The sequence below is a fragment of the Musca domestica genome, unplaced genomic scaffold (genome assembly GCF_030504385.1).
Source record: "Musca domestica strain aabys unplaced genomic scaffold, Musca_domestica.polishedcontigs.V.1.1 117, whole genome shotgun sequence".
Lineage (NCBI taxonomy): Eukaryota > Metazoa > Arthropoda > Insecta > Diptera > Muscidae > Musca > Musca domestica.
This window is the reverse complement of record NW_026712147.1, coordinates 866,551-884,184: the sequence shown is the minus strand read 5'-3', so window position 1 is coordinate 884,184 and position 17,634 is coordinate 866,551. Positions and strand designations below refer to the sequence as shown.

Below are 17,634 nucleotides of genomic sequence, written 5' to 3'. Positions count from 1 at the left end.
GCTATGGTACGAGACACAAAAGATTTATTCACATTTAAATGCAGGAGTGCTCTAACGATAGCCACTTGTGGTTTTCCAGCCAAATATAAAGTAATCACACTATCAGGCTTGAATTCCATCACGAATAACTTTTTTTCTGGAAAATTCTCACCAAAATGCTTTCGCATGCTTGTAAACAATATAATGAGCTGTCACTGGAATAATTGTAACAGCTGTCGGACGAGTATCTTAGCAATGACATCACTATGATGATGTTTGCAGTTTTTTAATCTCACCCTGTTAACATAGAATCAGTTGATAAATTTTTATGAAATGAACATTGAAGAAAAGCTCATGATGTTAACTGTCCAACGAAGATAAATTTAAAATGTTCTCATCCATTTAAGATCAAAGAATTTTGATCATAAAAACGAATCTAAATCACTGTGTGTCGCAGACAATAACATGTGGGTGTTCCTACACATGTGAGTTATTGGAATATTGTCTCGTTCTCTGAAGGATTACAAAGTTTAAGAAACGTGTACATATGTGTACGAATATGGGCGTCGTTGTTATTTTAATGGATATCATCTCACATATAAAAATACTTTTAAACATTGAAAGTCCAATTTACTTTGTTGATTTTTGTGACCATTTTGGAATCGAAAAATCTTCGTTCTCCACATACAGATACAATAAGTCCTGACAACCTTGTATCCTCTTGTTTCATTGTTTTCAGTTAAAACATAAAAATCACATTCTTTTTGAAAAATTAACAACTTCCACAAAAGTTTTTATTTATTTATTTTTCTTTTTGTAAATACAGTCTAGTATTTCAATACACTCCCCCAGGTAACCCAAGTAACACGAATTCATATTCCCTGCACACAAAAGTCATCAGGAAGACGCGGTAACTCAGGTTTCTCAACAATAAAATAAAGTGAGATCTGAGAATTATTTGGCTTGACGACACATGATTGGAATACAAATTAACTTTTTCGTCTATGAGGTTGTGTATGTATGTGCATTTTCATTTGATAGTGTGAATACATATCAGAACCATCAGAACTTCCGCATGTAGTATTTGTCAAATTTTCTGCTCATATCTACACAGCATAAGGAGTGATTTGCAGTTATATTGAGTTGTAACTTACAGTTTTACTGGGCTAGGAGGTCATTGCCAATTAGTGCGTCCAAAACGTGTGGAGCTCCTTAAAGTAATGCTCAGGGACAGATGATTTGTATAAACGTATACAGGGTGAGATAAAAAAACTGCAACAAAGTCAAACGCCATAATTTTCACATTTTTTTTAATTTTTATTGAATGAAAGCAAAAAATGTCGGAAATAGAATAAATATCGGAAATTTTAGAATAAGTTTAGATTTGTTCGAATTGGTCACCTTTGGCACGAATTATGGCCTTCAAACGGCCAATGAAACCGTCACACGCTGCCCGAATGTTGCTCTGGGGTATTTTGGCCCACTTTGGTATTTTTTAGTGCCAACCTTGCTTTCCAAAATACTCCAGACACAATAGTCCAACGGATTGGTATCCGGAGATTTTGATGGTCATTGTGCGCTGGAAATGAAACGAGGAACCTCATTTTGTAACCATTCTTGGGTGGCGCATGCTTAGTGCGATGGTGCTGAGTCCTGTTGGAATGTCCAAGCTCTGCGGCCAAGTTGTTTGCGTGCCCAAGGCTTTAATACACCCTGCGGAATTTTTTCGCAATAATATTCGGCATTTATTCTGATGCCACGGTAGATTAGTACGAGCGGAGAGAATCCATCGGCTGTTATGGCGGCCCACACCATCACCATGGCCGGCGCTCGAGTTGCGAAAGCGCGCATCTTTGACCAGTAAACACGATGATTTTGTTTGTTTACAAATTGCTGGACAACGAATGTTTTCTCATTGGAAAAAACCAAATTCGCCAGTTCACCACTTTCGGGCAAGTCAAGCAACTCTTTAGCTCTTTTGAGTCTATTTTCTTTCTGTTGGGGTGTAAGTTCTTGCACTTTTTGGAATTTCAATGGCTTTACCGGAGCTCATTTTTCAATACATGGAATATTGCGATATGTTCAGCTAACGAGTCATTTTTCTGCCACTGCGACACTGGTTTCGCTTCTTTACTTTTCGAACCATTTCTGCTAGTGTTGCTGTTTTTTTCCGTCCACTCTACGCTAATAGTATCACGGTAACGAGCGAAGGTACTGGAGTTCTCTAACGATAAACACTTATGGTTTTCAAGCCAAATATAAAGAAATCAGCCTATCAGCAGTCTGAAGTTGGTTGGAGTTTTTTCATCTCACCCTGTATTAAAGAACTCTTGATTCAAACTCATCAACTTTCACAGAAATTTAGAAAATATTTCCAAAAACGTGCAGATTTGCCCCTATATAAAGTTTTATTGATTTTGTTTTTAAAGATGTAATAGTAACAACTTTTTTCGAATGGTTTTTATTTCATTATTGCCTTGCAATACCCCTAATACACCTCAACTTCCGTATTTTTCATTCAATCCCAAACCATATTTTTGACATGAAAAACTCACTGAGACTCTCTTGTAATTGCAGTTCAATTCCATTTTTTTATTTTGAAAATTCCATACAAGTAAATGTACCATGACATTGTTATATGTTTGTTCTGATTCGGTGTACACATATGCATTTTTTTGTATGTCTGTATAAAATCAATCAATTCATTTCCGTTGGAAGAGAACACGTCATACAAGTGGCTTAGATATTTGTGTTCTATAACCCCTAACAGAAAACTCACAAATCAACCGCAACACACGGGTATCGAGACCCAACGGTTTACATATGAATAAAAGTTTTATTTGCATTGACACCCTACAATTGTAACACCCTCCACTACAGTATGGAGGGTATATTCAGTTTGTGACACCTCGAAAATATACATTTTAGACTCCACAAAAGTATATATATCAGCGATTTATATAATTATGTCGATTTAGCGATGTCCGTCAGTCTGTCCGTCTATCCGTCTGTGGAAATCACTATAGCTTCCAAACAAAATGAAGTAGATTGATACAATTTTACTCAAATGTATATTATGTCTGCAGGACGTTTGGTATTGAAAATGGGCCATGTAGGTCCACGTTTTGATATAGCCTCCATATACCGGTACCCCCCGATATTTGGTATTTTGATGATTTTTGCGACATTATTCACCGGAATTGTTTCAAATTTGGTATTTGAAGCTCGTAAGCCCTAAGACAGAAAATTGTCTATGCAGGTCCAGCCCCCACATAACGGTAGCCCCCATATAACCGTACCTCTAGGTAGTCTATATCAGGGGCCTTCGAGGTCAGCTACTTGCCCTAAGACTATCCACTCTATAATAGAGGCTTACAAGCTATAGCAAAGGTCTACCCAGCTACTCTAAAGCAGAGGCCTTCAAGGCCAGCTGCTCTATTATAGAGACCTCCGAAGCTAGTTTATCCATGTGATCCAGATACTATAGTTTGTAAGTCGTAAGTATCAGAGATCTTTAAAACCATCATAGCAGACATCCGAAAAGTATTCTGCCACGAAAGCGCCTCGGCCCTAGATCTCCCATTAGAAATCCGTGTATCTAAAGGTCGCAATTAAATACTCTCATCTGCTTCATAACAGATCCTTCGAGGGTAGTTTATGCACGTGATCCAGATACTATAAATTTTGACTACTTAACTATCAGAGTTCTATAAGACCATCATAGCACTTTTTGGCTGTCGAGTTCGTGTATAAAGATTCCCTGCCTCCAAGGTTTTCCATTGAAAATTAAAGAAAGTTCATGCATACAAATGTCGTCATTAAATGCTTCCTGGTTGGCCCATTAATACTCTGAGCCGTCTAAGGCTTACTGCCTCTTTATTTTGCCTACAACGACTATGAGGCTTCTTATGGCTGATATTTCAGGTGCCCTATAAATATAAAAATATTTCTGTCCCATAGGTAGCCGATAAAGATTTCTTGACATACCGACCCGCCCAAACCGCTCTTTAGACTTATAGGTTTACAAGAAAGACTTCCTGACCCACAAAACTACGCCAATGCAGAGCTATTATAGCTAGAAGTCAGCTCCTCTAAAGATAGAGAGGAGAGGTTCTGAAGTCCATGTATGGGTAGAAGAACTTCAAAAGTTATTCTATGGAGAGACATTTCTCTTAAGCTCTCCTTGGGCTGAAAACACTCTGACGCTCTTTGATTGATGATTGATGGCCCTCTGAATTTTGCATATAGCTTAATGGTCTTGTGAGACTCTTTTATATAAAGCCTTCTAAAACTCTTCTATAGGTAAAAATATATTTCAAAGTCTATAATTTCTTCTAAAACTCTTTTAAGAATCAAAGCCCTTCTATAACTAGAAGCTTTTCTAAAGCTCGTCTAAAAATAAAAGACATTTTGAGAATTTTCTTTAACCCTTTTTCCTCTTCTATATAAACAAGTTTTTTGAGCTATTATCAGTATTAATCGATTGAAGAGCAATGTTTTCCGTTTTTTGATCTGCCAACGTAAAGCTTTAGGATCTTGACGAAGGCTAAATGACACTCTGAAGCTCCAAAATATAGCAAAATATGGAGCTGTTGTATAGATAGAATGCCTTCTGAAGCTTTTCTATAGCTGGTAGACCTTTTGAAACTCTATTATAGTTAGAAGACTTTTTGAAGATCTTCTGTAGATAGGAGCCCTCTCTTCTACACATAGAAGAGCTTCTGAAGCTCATGTGTGGGTAGAAGAACTTCAAAAACTTATCTTTGGAACGAAATTTTTCTTTTTATAGATAGAAAAGCCTATGCAGCTCTCCTACAGATTAATGGCTCTCTGAAGCTAGAATACTTTCCGAAGCTCTTCTAGTGCTCCTGTATGTCTATAATTTCTTCTAAGAATATAACTAGCTATAGAATAATAGCTATAGAAATATAGCTAGAAGGCTTTTTGAAATTCTTTTACGTCTAAAACTCTTTTAAGTATAGAAGACATTCTGAGCATTTTCTTTGATACGAAGAACATTTATATATATAAATATAGTTTTTTAAGCTCTCTGGAATTAAAGTCGTATTGTTTCTATAATATTTGGCATATACCAGTTTTTTCCTTTTTTTATACCACAATTTCAAGCTTTAGTGTGTTGACGAAGGGTAAATACAATTCCATGAAACTAAGCATAGATCAATGTTTATTTGTTTTCAATACACATGACTTTTGTTTTCCATGTCAACGTTTATTTGTCAATGATTTATGCTGAAATGAAATTCATCATTTTTCCGGAAAAATTAAAAAAAAAATCTCTGCACTAGGTTGAATATTAAACTAGAGAGAAATACATTAGGGGATTATAGCTAAGCGAATTTGTTACAAATCTTCTGAGAAGATTGCGGTGAAAAGAGATACGAGGAATTGTTATATCAATATACAACACAATATTTTATTCTTATATTATGGGTATTATTGCAAAATTACCATATTACAGGCATCGGTAGTGAAATTAGGGTTTTAAGAAAAGGTCCCACAATTTTAAGTTAAGATTCTATATATTTGTGCAATGAGAAATATAGTATTTTTATACCCTACAACACTATGTTTTGGGGGTATTATAAATTTGATTAGGCCAAATATTATGTAACACTTCGAAATATTGGTTTCCCACATAGGAAAGTATATATGTATCTTCATGTCTCGCCGAGCTGAGTCGAGCTGTCTATGTGTGTCGTCCTTCCGTCTGTCCGTCTGTCCATGTTAATTTTTTAAAATGGAGGTAGGGATAGGTCAGAATAGAACCCTATTGTTTTTAGAGATGATCGCATAATATTTATGGAAGTTAGCCTTCCATTTTTTATGGTCATCGGCTAATATTAAGTGGGTGAAATAGACCATAATATTTGTGTAAAATAAATGAAATAGACCATAATATTTGTGTAAAAACTGCGAATATTTTTAAACCCCGCGAAATCACAAATAGACAAACAGGTAAATTCTGACCATTACGTAGATGCCGTTAGTAAATATATGCCGTAGATGCCGTAGGGAAATATATACAATGTTTATATACGAAGTAGGGGGATGTTAGCTAGAATGCTTATATCTCAAGAATGGCTGGACCGATTTTGACAATGTCAATTCAGAATGCCCTCTTGGCATAAAAGAATAAAATCTAAAAAAATCGCATAAAAAGACGCCAATAATGATGTTAATATAGATTTGAGTCATAATATTGAAGTGTATATTTTGTAATATTTTTTCACCTTGCAACACAGGTTGTGGTTATTATATACAGATTGCTATTATCGTCCGATCTTCACGGAAGGGTAGGTTTAGGCTCAAAAGGGCTAGGCCTATTGTTTTCAAAGATGTCCGCAATATATTTAGGGGTTGAAATCGACCAACAACTAAAAAAGTTCCTGATGTTGCAGCCGTTATAAAGGTCACAAATAGAAACCAAAGAACACGGAATCTTGCATGAAGTTAGTGTTTAAGACAGCGGGTAGAATTGATCACTACTTTTGTGTGAAAAATATCAATATTTCCATTCTACCGAATTGCTGAATATAACTTACAGGCGATATCTAAAATACACAAAAAGGCGAACTTCTGGCTTTTTATGCTGATTTCGTTGACGAATATAGTCAAATATCGTAGACAAGCAAATCATATAGATGAGTCTAAATTTAGAGATACAGAGGGGCCTCTCGCTTTTGGAGATGATCGCAAAATATTTAGGGGTTCAAATGAACCAAAAACAGAAAAAATTTCTGATCACACACTTGAAGCCAATCGACACGCCTGAGAAGAGAGTTAAGGTCGGGGAAGAATTCTAGCATTTTGGATGACCATTGGATTATATTTAGCTGTAAAATGGACAAATGTCCCTGGTCAAATGGTAATATCTGGGCTGTGCTCCGTGACATAATATCAAAAGCGAAATCTTCCAAAATGGATTTGGACATAAAGGGGCTTCTAACATATTGTAGTGTTGTAGGGTATCACATGGTCGGAGCGCACGCCTATAGCCTTTGCTTACTTGTTAATTAAAACAATTTTGATTTTGACAATATTGATCGAAAATCAATTTGTAATACAAATACTTGTATCCACACTTCGGAGTGTATGTAATTTACATTGAACACAAGAATCACTTCCTGATTTTATTGCAGAGAATTAAGCAATTTCCAAACTCAGTAGTCACATACTTTACAATACAGGTTAATATAATGGCATTCGCTCTGCTCCACATATTAATCTACCTTTGAATCTTCTCAATTGATTGTGACAATGGTAATTTGAATTAAATCGACAATATCAATGAATCGAAACATTTATCTTCTTGTATTGCGGATTTTCGCTATTTTAGTAATCGCTGCAATCATCCCACAAGCAATTATGTGCCTATTAGCATGTAAGGCTATTAATTCAATTACTTTAGAATAATATTTGTTCTATTGGAAATTGTGGCAGCCTTATAAAATTGATGAAAAATAAAAATAGAACATTGAAGTAAATCAACATAAACACACCTATCAATTCCCAGTATTGCCAATCAACGATGGACACTTCCGTAAATGCGAGAATGTTGTTCAATTTTTATGGTTGATTAAATCTCAGTTCTCCATACGAAGTCACAATACTGACTGACTGTAGAGTTTCGTAGCTAAGAAGACATCGATTGCTCTGGTATTTATTTTTATAAAAAAAATAAATGAAAATGAAACCACTTATTTGAAATAATTTTTTTTGTCTGTTTTGCATGCGGAAAGAATAGGGTAATGTTATGGAAGTGGTCGCATCTTAAAATTACTCCAGTTTTAAAAAATGATGAATACAATTAAGCATTGAACAGCACCAGCATAATTAGCTGTAAAGTTTTTGTACTGTTAAAACTTATTGGGTCAAATAAACGAATCATTTAAGATATCGGAATTCATAATTGGACTACGTAAAAAGTTAATCCAAAAGTCAAGATACGTCCACCAATTTTTGATTGTTAGGAATTATTAAAATGTATTAATCTACAATATACAGGGTGAGATAAAAAACAGCAACAAAGTCAAACGCCATAATTATACCCTACAGCACAAGGTGGTCAGGGTATTATGTCTTTGTGCATTTGTTTGTAACAGGCAAAAGGAAATAAGATAGACTCATAGTTCCTTTTGATGATCTGCATAGAATCACATTCTGAGTCGATTTATGCATGTCCGTCCGTCTGTCCATGTATTTTTGTAAACAAGATACAGTTCGCATTTATTGCCCAATCCAGATGAAATTTTGCACAAATCATTTGTTGGCCCAAGAACGAACCCTATTGAAATTGGAGATAATCGGTAAACATTTAGATATAGCTCCAATATATATCTTCGTCCGATTTGCCTTTTATTGTGCATCAAACGTGTAATATCAGCCCGAATAGTATGAAATTTTGCACATACAAATTAGGCCTGAAAATAAGTATGGCAAATTTGATTGAAATCGAATTATGGCCTTCAACCGGACAATGCAACCGTCACACACTGCCCGAATGTCGCTCTGCGGTATTTTGGACCATTCCCGGCGAAGCACTTGCTTGAGGTGATCGACACTTTGGTATTTTTTAGTGCCAACCTTACTTTCCAAAATACTCCAGACACAATAGTCCAACGGATTGGTATCCAGAGAGTTTGGTGGCCTTTGTGCGCTGGAAATGAAGCGAGGAACCTCATTTTGTAACCATTCTTCTGTGGCGCGTGCTAAGTGAGATTGGGCTGAATCCTATTGGAATGTCCAAGGTTTGCGGCCAAAATGTTTGCGTGCCCAAGGCTTTATTACACCCTTCAGAATATTTTCGCGATAATATTCGGCATTTATTCTGATGGCACGGTCGATTAATACGAGCGGAGAGCGACCATCGGCTGTTATTGCGAACCATTTCTGCGGATGTTGCTGGTTTCTTCCGTCCACTTCCTTGACGTCGGTCTACGCTACCAATATCACTTGAATTCCATCACAAATAACTTTTTTCTGGAAAATTCTCACCAAAATGCTTTTGTTCGCTTGTAAATGAGCTGTCACTGGAATAATTTTAACAGCTGTCAGACGAGTGGCTTAGCAGTTAGCTAGACACCCTGTATACGCTATGTTAAATTTTCAACAGAAGTAGCTGCAATATGTTATTCACAAAATGGTCACAAAATGAGATTCCTCGCTTAATTTTCAGCAAACAATGGTCACAAAAATCTCCGGATACCAATCCCTTGGACTATTGTGTCTGGAGTATTTTGGAAAGCAAGGTGGGCACTTAAAAATACCAAAGAGTCGATTACCTCAAGCAAGCACTTCGCCGGGAATGGGCCGAAATACCGCAGAGCAACATTCGGGCAGCGTGTTATGGTTTCATTGGCCGTTTGAAGGCCATAATTCGTGCAAAGGTGACCAATTCGAACAAATCTAAACTTATTATAAAATGTGATGCTATTTTCGAAATTTTTGCTTTCTTTCAATAAAATGTAAAAAAATGTAAAAATTATGCCGTTGATGAATTTGTTGCAGTTTTTTTTCATCTCACCCAATATAAACTTGACTTATGCTAAAGTTCTATGTTAGTTCCGATAATCTGCAATTTCGTAGCTTAAATAGCGAAAACTTCACTTTGTCTCACCTTTCCACACAATTAGTAACAAAAATGTAATATTTAAGATCTTTCCGGTCCCTCAATAACACTGCTGTGCCATGTTGTACATTTTAGTGCTTTTCGTTCCCCTTTCACACCATCGCGACGGTGACTCTCATGCCAAAACAAACCACCGAATGCATTGTAACAAACGCTAAGTTGAATTTAATATATTCGTTGAAATGAACGCATTTTGTTAGCTGCAAAAACAAACTGATATTGTTGGGAAAATTCAATTTGAAATGCATGAATGAGTTTTCGACATGGAACAGATTTAATTACCGAATGAATTACTAAACGAATGAATGAGCACCGGCAACTGGCCCATCGACATCACCACTCAATTGTAATACAATAACGAGACGATGATGATGACGCTGCTGATAAAAATTATTCACATAAATTTCAAATGGTTCACTGATTTATGCAGGTGAAAGAAGGCACAAAAAGAAAAATGTACACTTGGTAACATTTTATTTCCTATGAAAATTTTTATTCACATGAAATTATGCCAGCAAAGTATAAAAGCTTCTCAGAAGCAAGTTGGAAACTGTATGAAACGAATAACCCATTAACAGATAATGTAACAAACTACATTCTAAATTAACAGTGGGCTAAAAATAATAAATGGTTATTTTAAAATACCCCTCATACAATCCTTAATGCTGTTAAACCACTGCTGGTATTGTTTAATACAATACAAAAATGTAGAAAAGAGGATTCTAAATATAAAGTCGTCAAATACCAACTTCATATTTCTTGTGACGTTCCGCTATAAAATAAAGGGTTATATTTGGATGTGTATTGGTAACGATTGCCAAAAATTGGTTAGGAAAATTTTTGTTATTGGAATTTTTGGTGGATGATTAGCCTATGGATTACCTTATTAGCCTATCAATATATTTGTCAAGTCATTATTTGTATTTATGTTCAATACATATTTATTTTATACAAAGAACTTTACGAACAAAACATTAATCATAATCAATTAATTTATTATTCAGACAAATTAATTCGCATTCCATATTTGTTTAATACTTTAGCGAATTATAAAAATCAAATTAATTTCATCAATAAGTAACAGAGCTATTCAACAATTTGCCAGATGCATTTTGATATATTTGAATTGCACTTTGAAAATTTCATATTAATTAAAATTCGAGAAATTCATTTGTTATTCGATCAAGTCATTTTGTTTCTTAATTTTTATTTCTATGAAAATTGCTCCATATTATATTCAAAATAACTGTCCCACATAATACTTGACGTAAATTTTTGACATTTTTCACCACAAGATACGTCGAACATACAAATGTTCAACATTGACAGAATTTATTTTATGGTCAGCATTGTCTTATTTAAATAAAATAATTCAAATAAAGGCTACAATCTTGAAATGTTGGGTGAGGGCCACTCTTTGTCTGAAGTTGTCAGATAGGGTAGGGTTTTTGGAAATTCGTACTAGAACGGTATGAAAAGTCCTAAATGGTACTAAAGACGGTATCCTTGGCATTTGACGAACAAGTAGAGCTAGTGCAATTTCGTATCATGTGAACGGTTGGAGCTAAAAACTTGAAATTTGAAATGGGAATCAAGACTGAGGAGTAGGGTCTATGTAAGGAGGTAGTTTTAAAAGTGTGTACTCATGTATAAGAAAAGTAGTAAACTGTACAATTTGAATTTGGAGGAACGGATGGATCTGGAATCCTGAAATTTGAAATTTACATTACTGGCGGAAAGTAGAATTAAGATCGTCACGAAAAGAAGTAAATGACACTATATTTGATACAATTTCGATTTGGTTGAACGATAGAGCTGGAATGATGAAATTTGGAATTAATTTAGTGTGGGAGTGTAGGATTGGGATATGGAGGAAGTTTTGGAAATTTGCACTTGAATGTCCTAAATTTTGGTGCAATTTGGGTTTGGGTAAACCGTTAGAACTGGAATCCTTAAATTTGGGATTAAAATTAGTGTTGGAGTGTAGAATTTGGGTATGCAGAAAGATTTGGAAATGTGTACTACATGGTAATAAATTTGGTAGAATTTGTATTTTGGGCGAACCCATAGTACTGGAATCCTGAAATTGGGAAACAAGATTATTATTGCATTAAAGTATTGGGGTATAAAGGAAATTTTGGAAATTTGTACTTATGCGTACTAAATTTGGTTTTGTGAGAACCGATAGACCAGTATTAAATTTGGTATTTAGGGAAATGATAGATCTGGATATCTAAAATTGTGAATGAGAGACTCTGATGTTGTGTAGGTTTGATGAACTAAAGGTTTTATTGAAATTCGAAAAATATGTGTAGCAAAAGTACTAAAATGCACTATGGTAGCATTTGGAGTTATATCAACATATAGCGGTTAAATCTTGAAATTTAGTATGAGAATTGATTTTTGGAAGTAGGGTTGATATAAGGGAGTGGTTTTGCAAATGCCTTCTATAATTATACGAAAAGTAGTAAGTAGTAAAAAAAATGGTATTCGGTGAAGGAATACAGCTGAAATCCTAAATTTTGATTAGATTTCACTGTTGGCGTCTGTTGTTAAGATATGGATTTGGTTTTGGAAATATGTACTTTAATCGTTCGAAAAGTAGTAAGTGGTACTAAATTGGGTATTAGGTTAAGGGATAGATCTGGAATTCCGAAATTTGATATTAAAGTCTCTGTTATTATCTGGGATTGAGATGTGGAGGTGAAATGTGTACTATAATTGTACGAAAATTACTAAATGGTAATAAAATTGGTATTGGGTGAAGGAATAGAGCTAAAATCCCGAAATCTCTTATTGAGGTCTCTGTTGGTACCTTGGATTGAAGCATTAAGGTGGTTTCGGAAATGTGTTCTATAATTATATGAAAAGTACTAAACAGTACTAAATTTAATATTGGGTGAAGGAATAGTGCTGAAGTCCTGAAATTTGATAAAGGTGTCAATGTTGGTATTTGTGGTTAGGATATGGAGATGGTTTTTGATATGTGTGCTATAGTTGTTCGAAAAGTACTAAGTGGTACTAAATTGTATATTGGGTGAAGAGATAGAGATGAAATACCGAACTTTGATATTGAGATCTCTGTTTGTATCTAGTATTGAGATCTGGTGGTGGTTTCGCAAATGCCTACTAAAATTGTTCGAAAAAGTACTAAATATTGGATCACTGTTGGGTATCTAGGCTGGAGAGATGTATATTGTTTTAGATATGCGTGCTAAATGTTATTAAATTTGGTATTGGTTGTAGAGTTGAAATTCTAACATTTGATATTAAGGCCACTGCTGGTTTCCAGGGTTTACATATGGAGATGTTGAAATAATTACTAATATCCTCATCGGGAAAAATCATAATTGAATATTTTAAATACATTTTTGTGAAACAGGTAAACATTCTCTATTGTTTCTTCTGAAAAAGGAAAAACTTGAATAATATATAAGACCTTGAAAGTCAAAAAATGTAGTACGACTTATGAAGTTCTGATCAAAAAATGTCAAACTGACATAATTGTGCATTTTAAGTACCAAAAAGGTCTAGCACGAACTTTTAATACCCTCCACCTTAGGGTAATGGAAACATTAGAATCAATTATGACCCACAAATATTAATTTTTAGATATATTCGTGGGAAAATGTGGCAAAAATCATCAAAATACCGAATATCGAGAGGTACCGTGGACCTATACATACAATGATTCTCCACACGAACTAGGACCCATTATGAACTACAAATACCAATTCTCAGACAAATCCGTGAAAAAAGTGGCAAAAATCATCAAAATACCGAATATCTGGAGGTACCGCTATATGGGGGCTATACCAAATCATGGACTTATACATGCAATGTTTCGCCACCGGAGCTACAACCCATTATGACCAACAAATACCAATTTTTAGACAAATCCAAAAAAATGTGGCAAAAATCATCAAAATACCGAATATCGGGAGGTACCGTTAAATGGGGACTATACCAAAACGTGGGCCGATATATGTCATTTTCAATACCAACCATCCTAGACACAATACAAATTATTCTGCTGAATTTTGACACTCTACGTCAAATAATGTGGCCTGTATCGTGATTTCAACAGACAGACGGACAGACAGACAGACTGACGGACGTCGTTAAATCGACTTATAATTTTATGCTGATTAGGAATATATACATTATTGGGTCTGAGACGAATATTTTGACATGTTACAAACGGAATGACAAACTTAATATACTCTCCTTTCCACGGTGGAGGGTATAAAAATAATTGCATCAGAGTTAAACGCCATAATTTTTACATTTTTTTAAATTTTATTGAATACGACCTTCAAATAGCAAATGAAACCTCTACACCGAATGTTGCTCTGCAGAATTTTGGCCCATTCTCGGCGAAGCGCTTGCTTGAGGTATTCGACACTTTGGTATTTTTTATGCCAACCTTGCTTTCCAAAATACTCCATACACAATAGTCTAACGGATTGGTATCCGGAGAATTTGGTGGCCATTGTGCGCTGGATATGAAGCGAGGAACTTCATTTTGTAACCATTCTTGTGCTGGGTGCGATGGTGCTGAGACCTTTTGGAATGTCCAAGGTCTGCGGCCAAAATGTCTGCGTGCCCAAGGCTTTAATACACTCTCCAGAATATTTTCGCCATAATACTCGACATTTATTCTGATGCCACGGTCGATTAATACGAGCGGAGAGCGACCATCGGCTGTTATGGCGGCCCACACCATCACCATGGCCGGCGCTTGAGTTCTATTATTATTATTATTTGTTTACAAACTGCTGGACAAAAAAATGTTTTCTCATCGGAGATAACCAAATTCAGCAGTTCAACACTTTCGACCAAGCGAAGCAACTCTTAAGATCTTTAGTCTATTTTCTTTCTATAGCGGTGTAAGTTCTTTCACTTTTTGGAATTTCAATGGCATTGCCCCGAGCTCATTTTTTAATATTTGCCGAATGGAATATTGCGATATGTTCAGCTCACGAGCCATTTTTCGGCCACTGCGACGCGGGTTTCGATCAAGTAGCTTCTTTACTTTTCAAACCATTTCTGCTGATGCTCCTGTTTTCTTCCGTCCACTTCCTTGACGTCGGACTACGCTACCAGTATAACGGTAACGAGCGATGGTACGCGGCACAAAAGATTTATTCACATTTAAATGCTGGAGTGCTCTAGCGATAGCCCCTCACACTATCACGCTTGAATTCCATCACGAATAATTTTTTTTTGGAAAATGCTCACCAAAATGCTTTTGTACGCTTGATAACAATATAATGAGCTGTCACTGGAATAATTTTAAAAGCTGTTGGACGAGTGGCTTAGAAATGGCAGCTGTTAGAAGTTGGTTGCAGTTTTTTTATCTCACCCTGTATATTACAGCCCGAGGTCTGGTGCCAAAATTGATCGACTTCAATTTTCACTCCAACAAAGGAAAAAATTTTCATAGCAAAATATTTATAAAATATGAAATTATTCCCCTATTTTCTACATTAAAATGTTTTCTGCAATTACAAGGTCCAGAAAGTGAAGATGTTATATATCAGTAAACTTCTTTTGGTACCTCCACCACAAAAGGTCAACGTTTTGAATAAAAATAATAACATTTAAAAATGTGAAACTAACCTGACAGAATTTGTCTTTTGGCAAAAAGACAAAGAAACGCTTTTCTAAATAATCATTTTAAACCCCACAAAATTCGATTTTGAAGCACAATTTTTCTAAGTAAATCAAAAATTTTTTATGTATGTCTTCTTAGAATTGTGGTTTCCATAATTCTGGAGATTTTTTTCGCATCCATGCAAATGATAAGAAATTTCACAACGGACGCCATGACACCACATAATGAAATTATATTAAAATAATAATATTAAAACAAAAACTAATTAAATTAATGAATTATTTTTCTTTCTCGTTCTCTTTTGCTCTTTCTCACATTTTTTGCATGATAATAAAATTACTTCTCGGAATCTGCAACGAACCACCTAACCATCTGTCTACCCGCCAACCCTGTCAACCTCAACAAAATACCTGGATGATGATGGCGTTGCTCTCGTGCCAATGTTTCTAATATCTTCTTACCTTCCGGATATGTGTCATGAATGCTGTGCAAATGAATGAATGAACCAACCATCCAACTAACTAACATACACACACAAACGTACGAACGAATGAACGATTGCTGCTTTTGTTGGGGATACTACAGCAATTGCAAACCGTGTCCTGTAGCAAAACCCACATTCCTTTGTGGCAACGACAATAGAACGTATTCATCGTTATGCAGATTGGATTATCACAATTGCATACATGCAACATCCATAAGGATTGCCTGCAAAGCATTCTGTCCGTGCAAGGGTAAGTAGAGAATAGAAGTAACGTTGCTTTGTTGTTCTGTGTGTCCAATGTGTATCCATGTTACAGGAAATACTAATAGCGTGATGTTTTAGAACACCGCTAGAATGGAGGGGAAGTTAGTGGGTGGGTATGACGACACACTCTTAAGAGACTTAGATCACTCTAAGCAATAATACCATTAACACCCTGAAGAGTATCTTAACGGGTATAGCCGGTAACAGTATGAAGTGGAATCGTGTCTAATGAATTGAGAAATTATTGTGAACTTAAGAATGCCACTTGATGTATCTGTGGGGATCAACATTCACGCAGGAAATGCAAGAAATTTATTGGGTTAACAGGAAAGGCTTGGTCTGATGTTTAAATTGTTTTATAATATATGAAATCTATAAAAATAGTTAAAATGTAGTGCCAACCTTACTTTCCAAAATACTCCAGACACAATAATCCAATTGTTATTGGTATTCGGAGATTCTGGTGGCCATTGTGCGCCGAAAATGAAGCGAGAAACCTCATTTTGTAACCATTATTGAGTGGCGCGAGTTACCTACAGCCACCAATAAACAACATTATTATTAAGTTCATTATTTTCAACCACAACCTCATTTATTAATAACATCATTATTATTAACACCATTATTATTAACATCATTATTATTAACATCATTATTATTAATATCATTATTATTAACATCATTATTAGTTACAACATTGTCATAAGCACCAAAGAGCTAACACCAATATTGTTGACATTATTTCGTCAGCAATAATTCTCCACTTCAACATCACAATAACAACACTAGTAATAAAACTATGACGGAAATAACCCAAAAAGAAATGTTTACTTTTACTGTACCCAATACAAATTTTTAGCTTAAGTATTTTTCTTGATAGCTCTAGATTTTATGTTTCTTTGTTCTTTGTTAACTCTAAGAAAAATCAATAATTGTAAAATCGCTTAAATATAAGAATTTTTTGAATAAAGAATGAGTTGTATTTGGCATCTAAAACAGAATAATTCTTGTTTTCTTATTTTTCGGTTTTACGGAAGGTAACTGGCGCAGTCGTACGGCCATTGTTGGTGCGGTCTTTCTCAAGTGAAAAAAAATATAATTAAATAAATGTATCCTTAAAACAGAAAAAAAAAAAAAAAAAACAGTGACAAGTTAATTGTGGAAAAAACAGTGAACTATCCTTTAAAGGACATAAAAAAATTTTTTTTTTTTTGAGAAAAATTTGGGGAAGAAAAAAAATATATTAAATTAATTAGGCTTGACGGTATATCAAGTAATCCTTAAGGAGAAAAATCGTGCGCCAACAATCGGAAAAAAAAGAACCTACGTCCGTACAACCGAGAAAATCAAGTGCCAATACAATATAGTATTTTGTTGAAGGAATATCAACAATTTACTATAAGAAGAGAAGGAATATCTCTTAAATAAAAATATATATTTAAAATCAAAAATAATATTTTGTTGACGGAATGTCAACAAATATAACCATCCAGAGAGAATTAATATCTTTTTGGTTGGAATAAATATTTAATAAAAATTGTTGAAGGAATATCAACAAATTATATCTTAAATAAAAAATATATATAAATTCATAAATAATATTTTGTTGAAGGAATATCAACAAATATTACCATCCGGAGA

At 34.8% G+C, this 17,634-nt stretch overlaps 1 protein-coding gene across 8 annotated transcripts in view; it reads left to right on the top strand.

The window, feature by feature from the left end:
- Positions 1-17,634, top strand: part of LOC101897802 (proteoglycan Cow) — a 267,481-nt gene that overhangs the window by 200,006 nt on the left and 49,841 nt on the right. For all 8 annotated transcript variants that reach the window (XM_059132248.1, XM_059132254.1, XM_059132253.1 and 5 more), the window contains exon 6: positions 15,831-15,979. In XM_059132248.1, the coding sequence (XP_058988231.1) occupies positions 15,831-15,979 (149 nt within the window). The remainder of the gene's footprint in view (positions 1-15,830; positions 15,980-17,634) is intronic.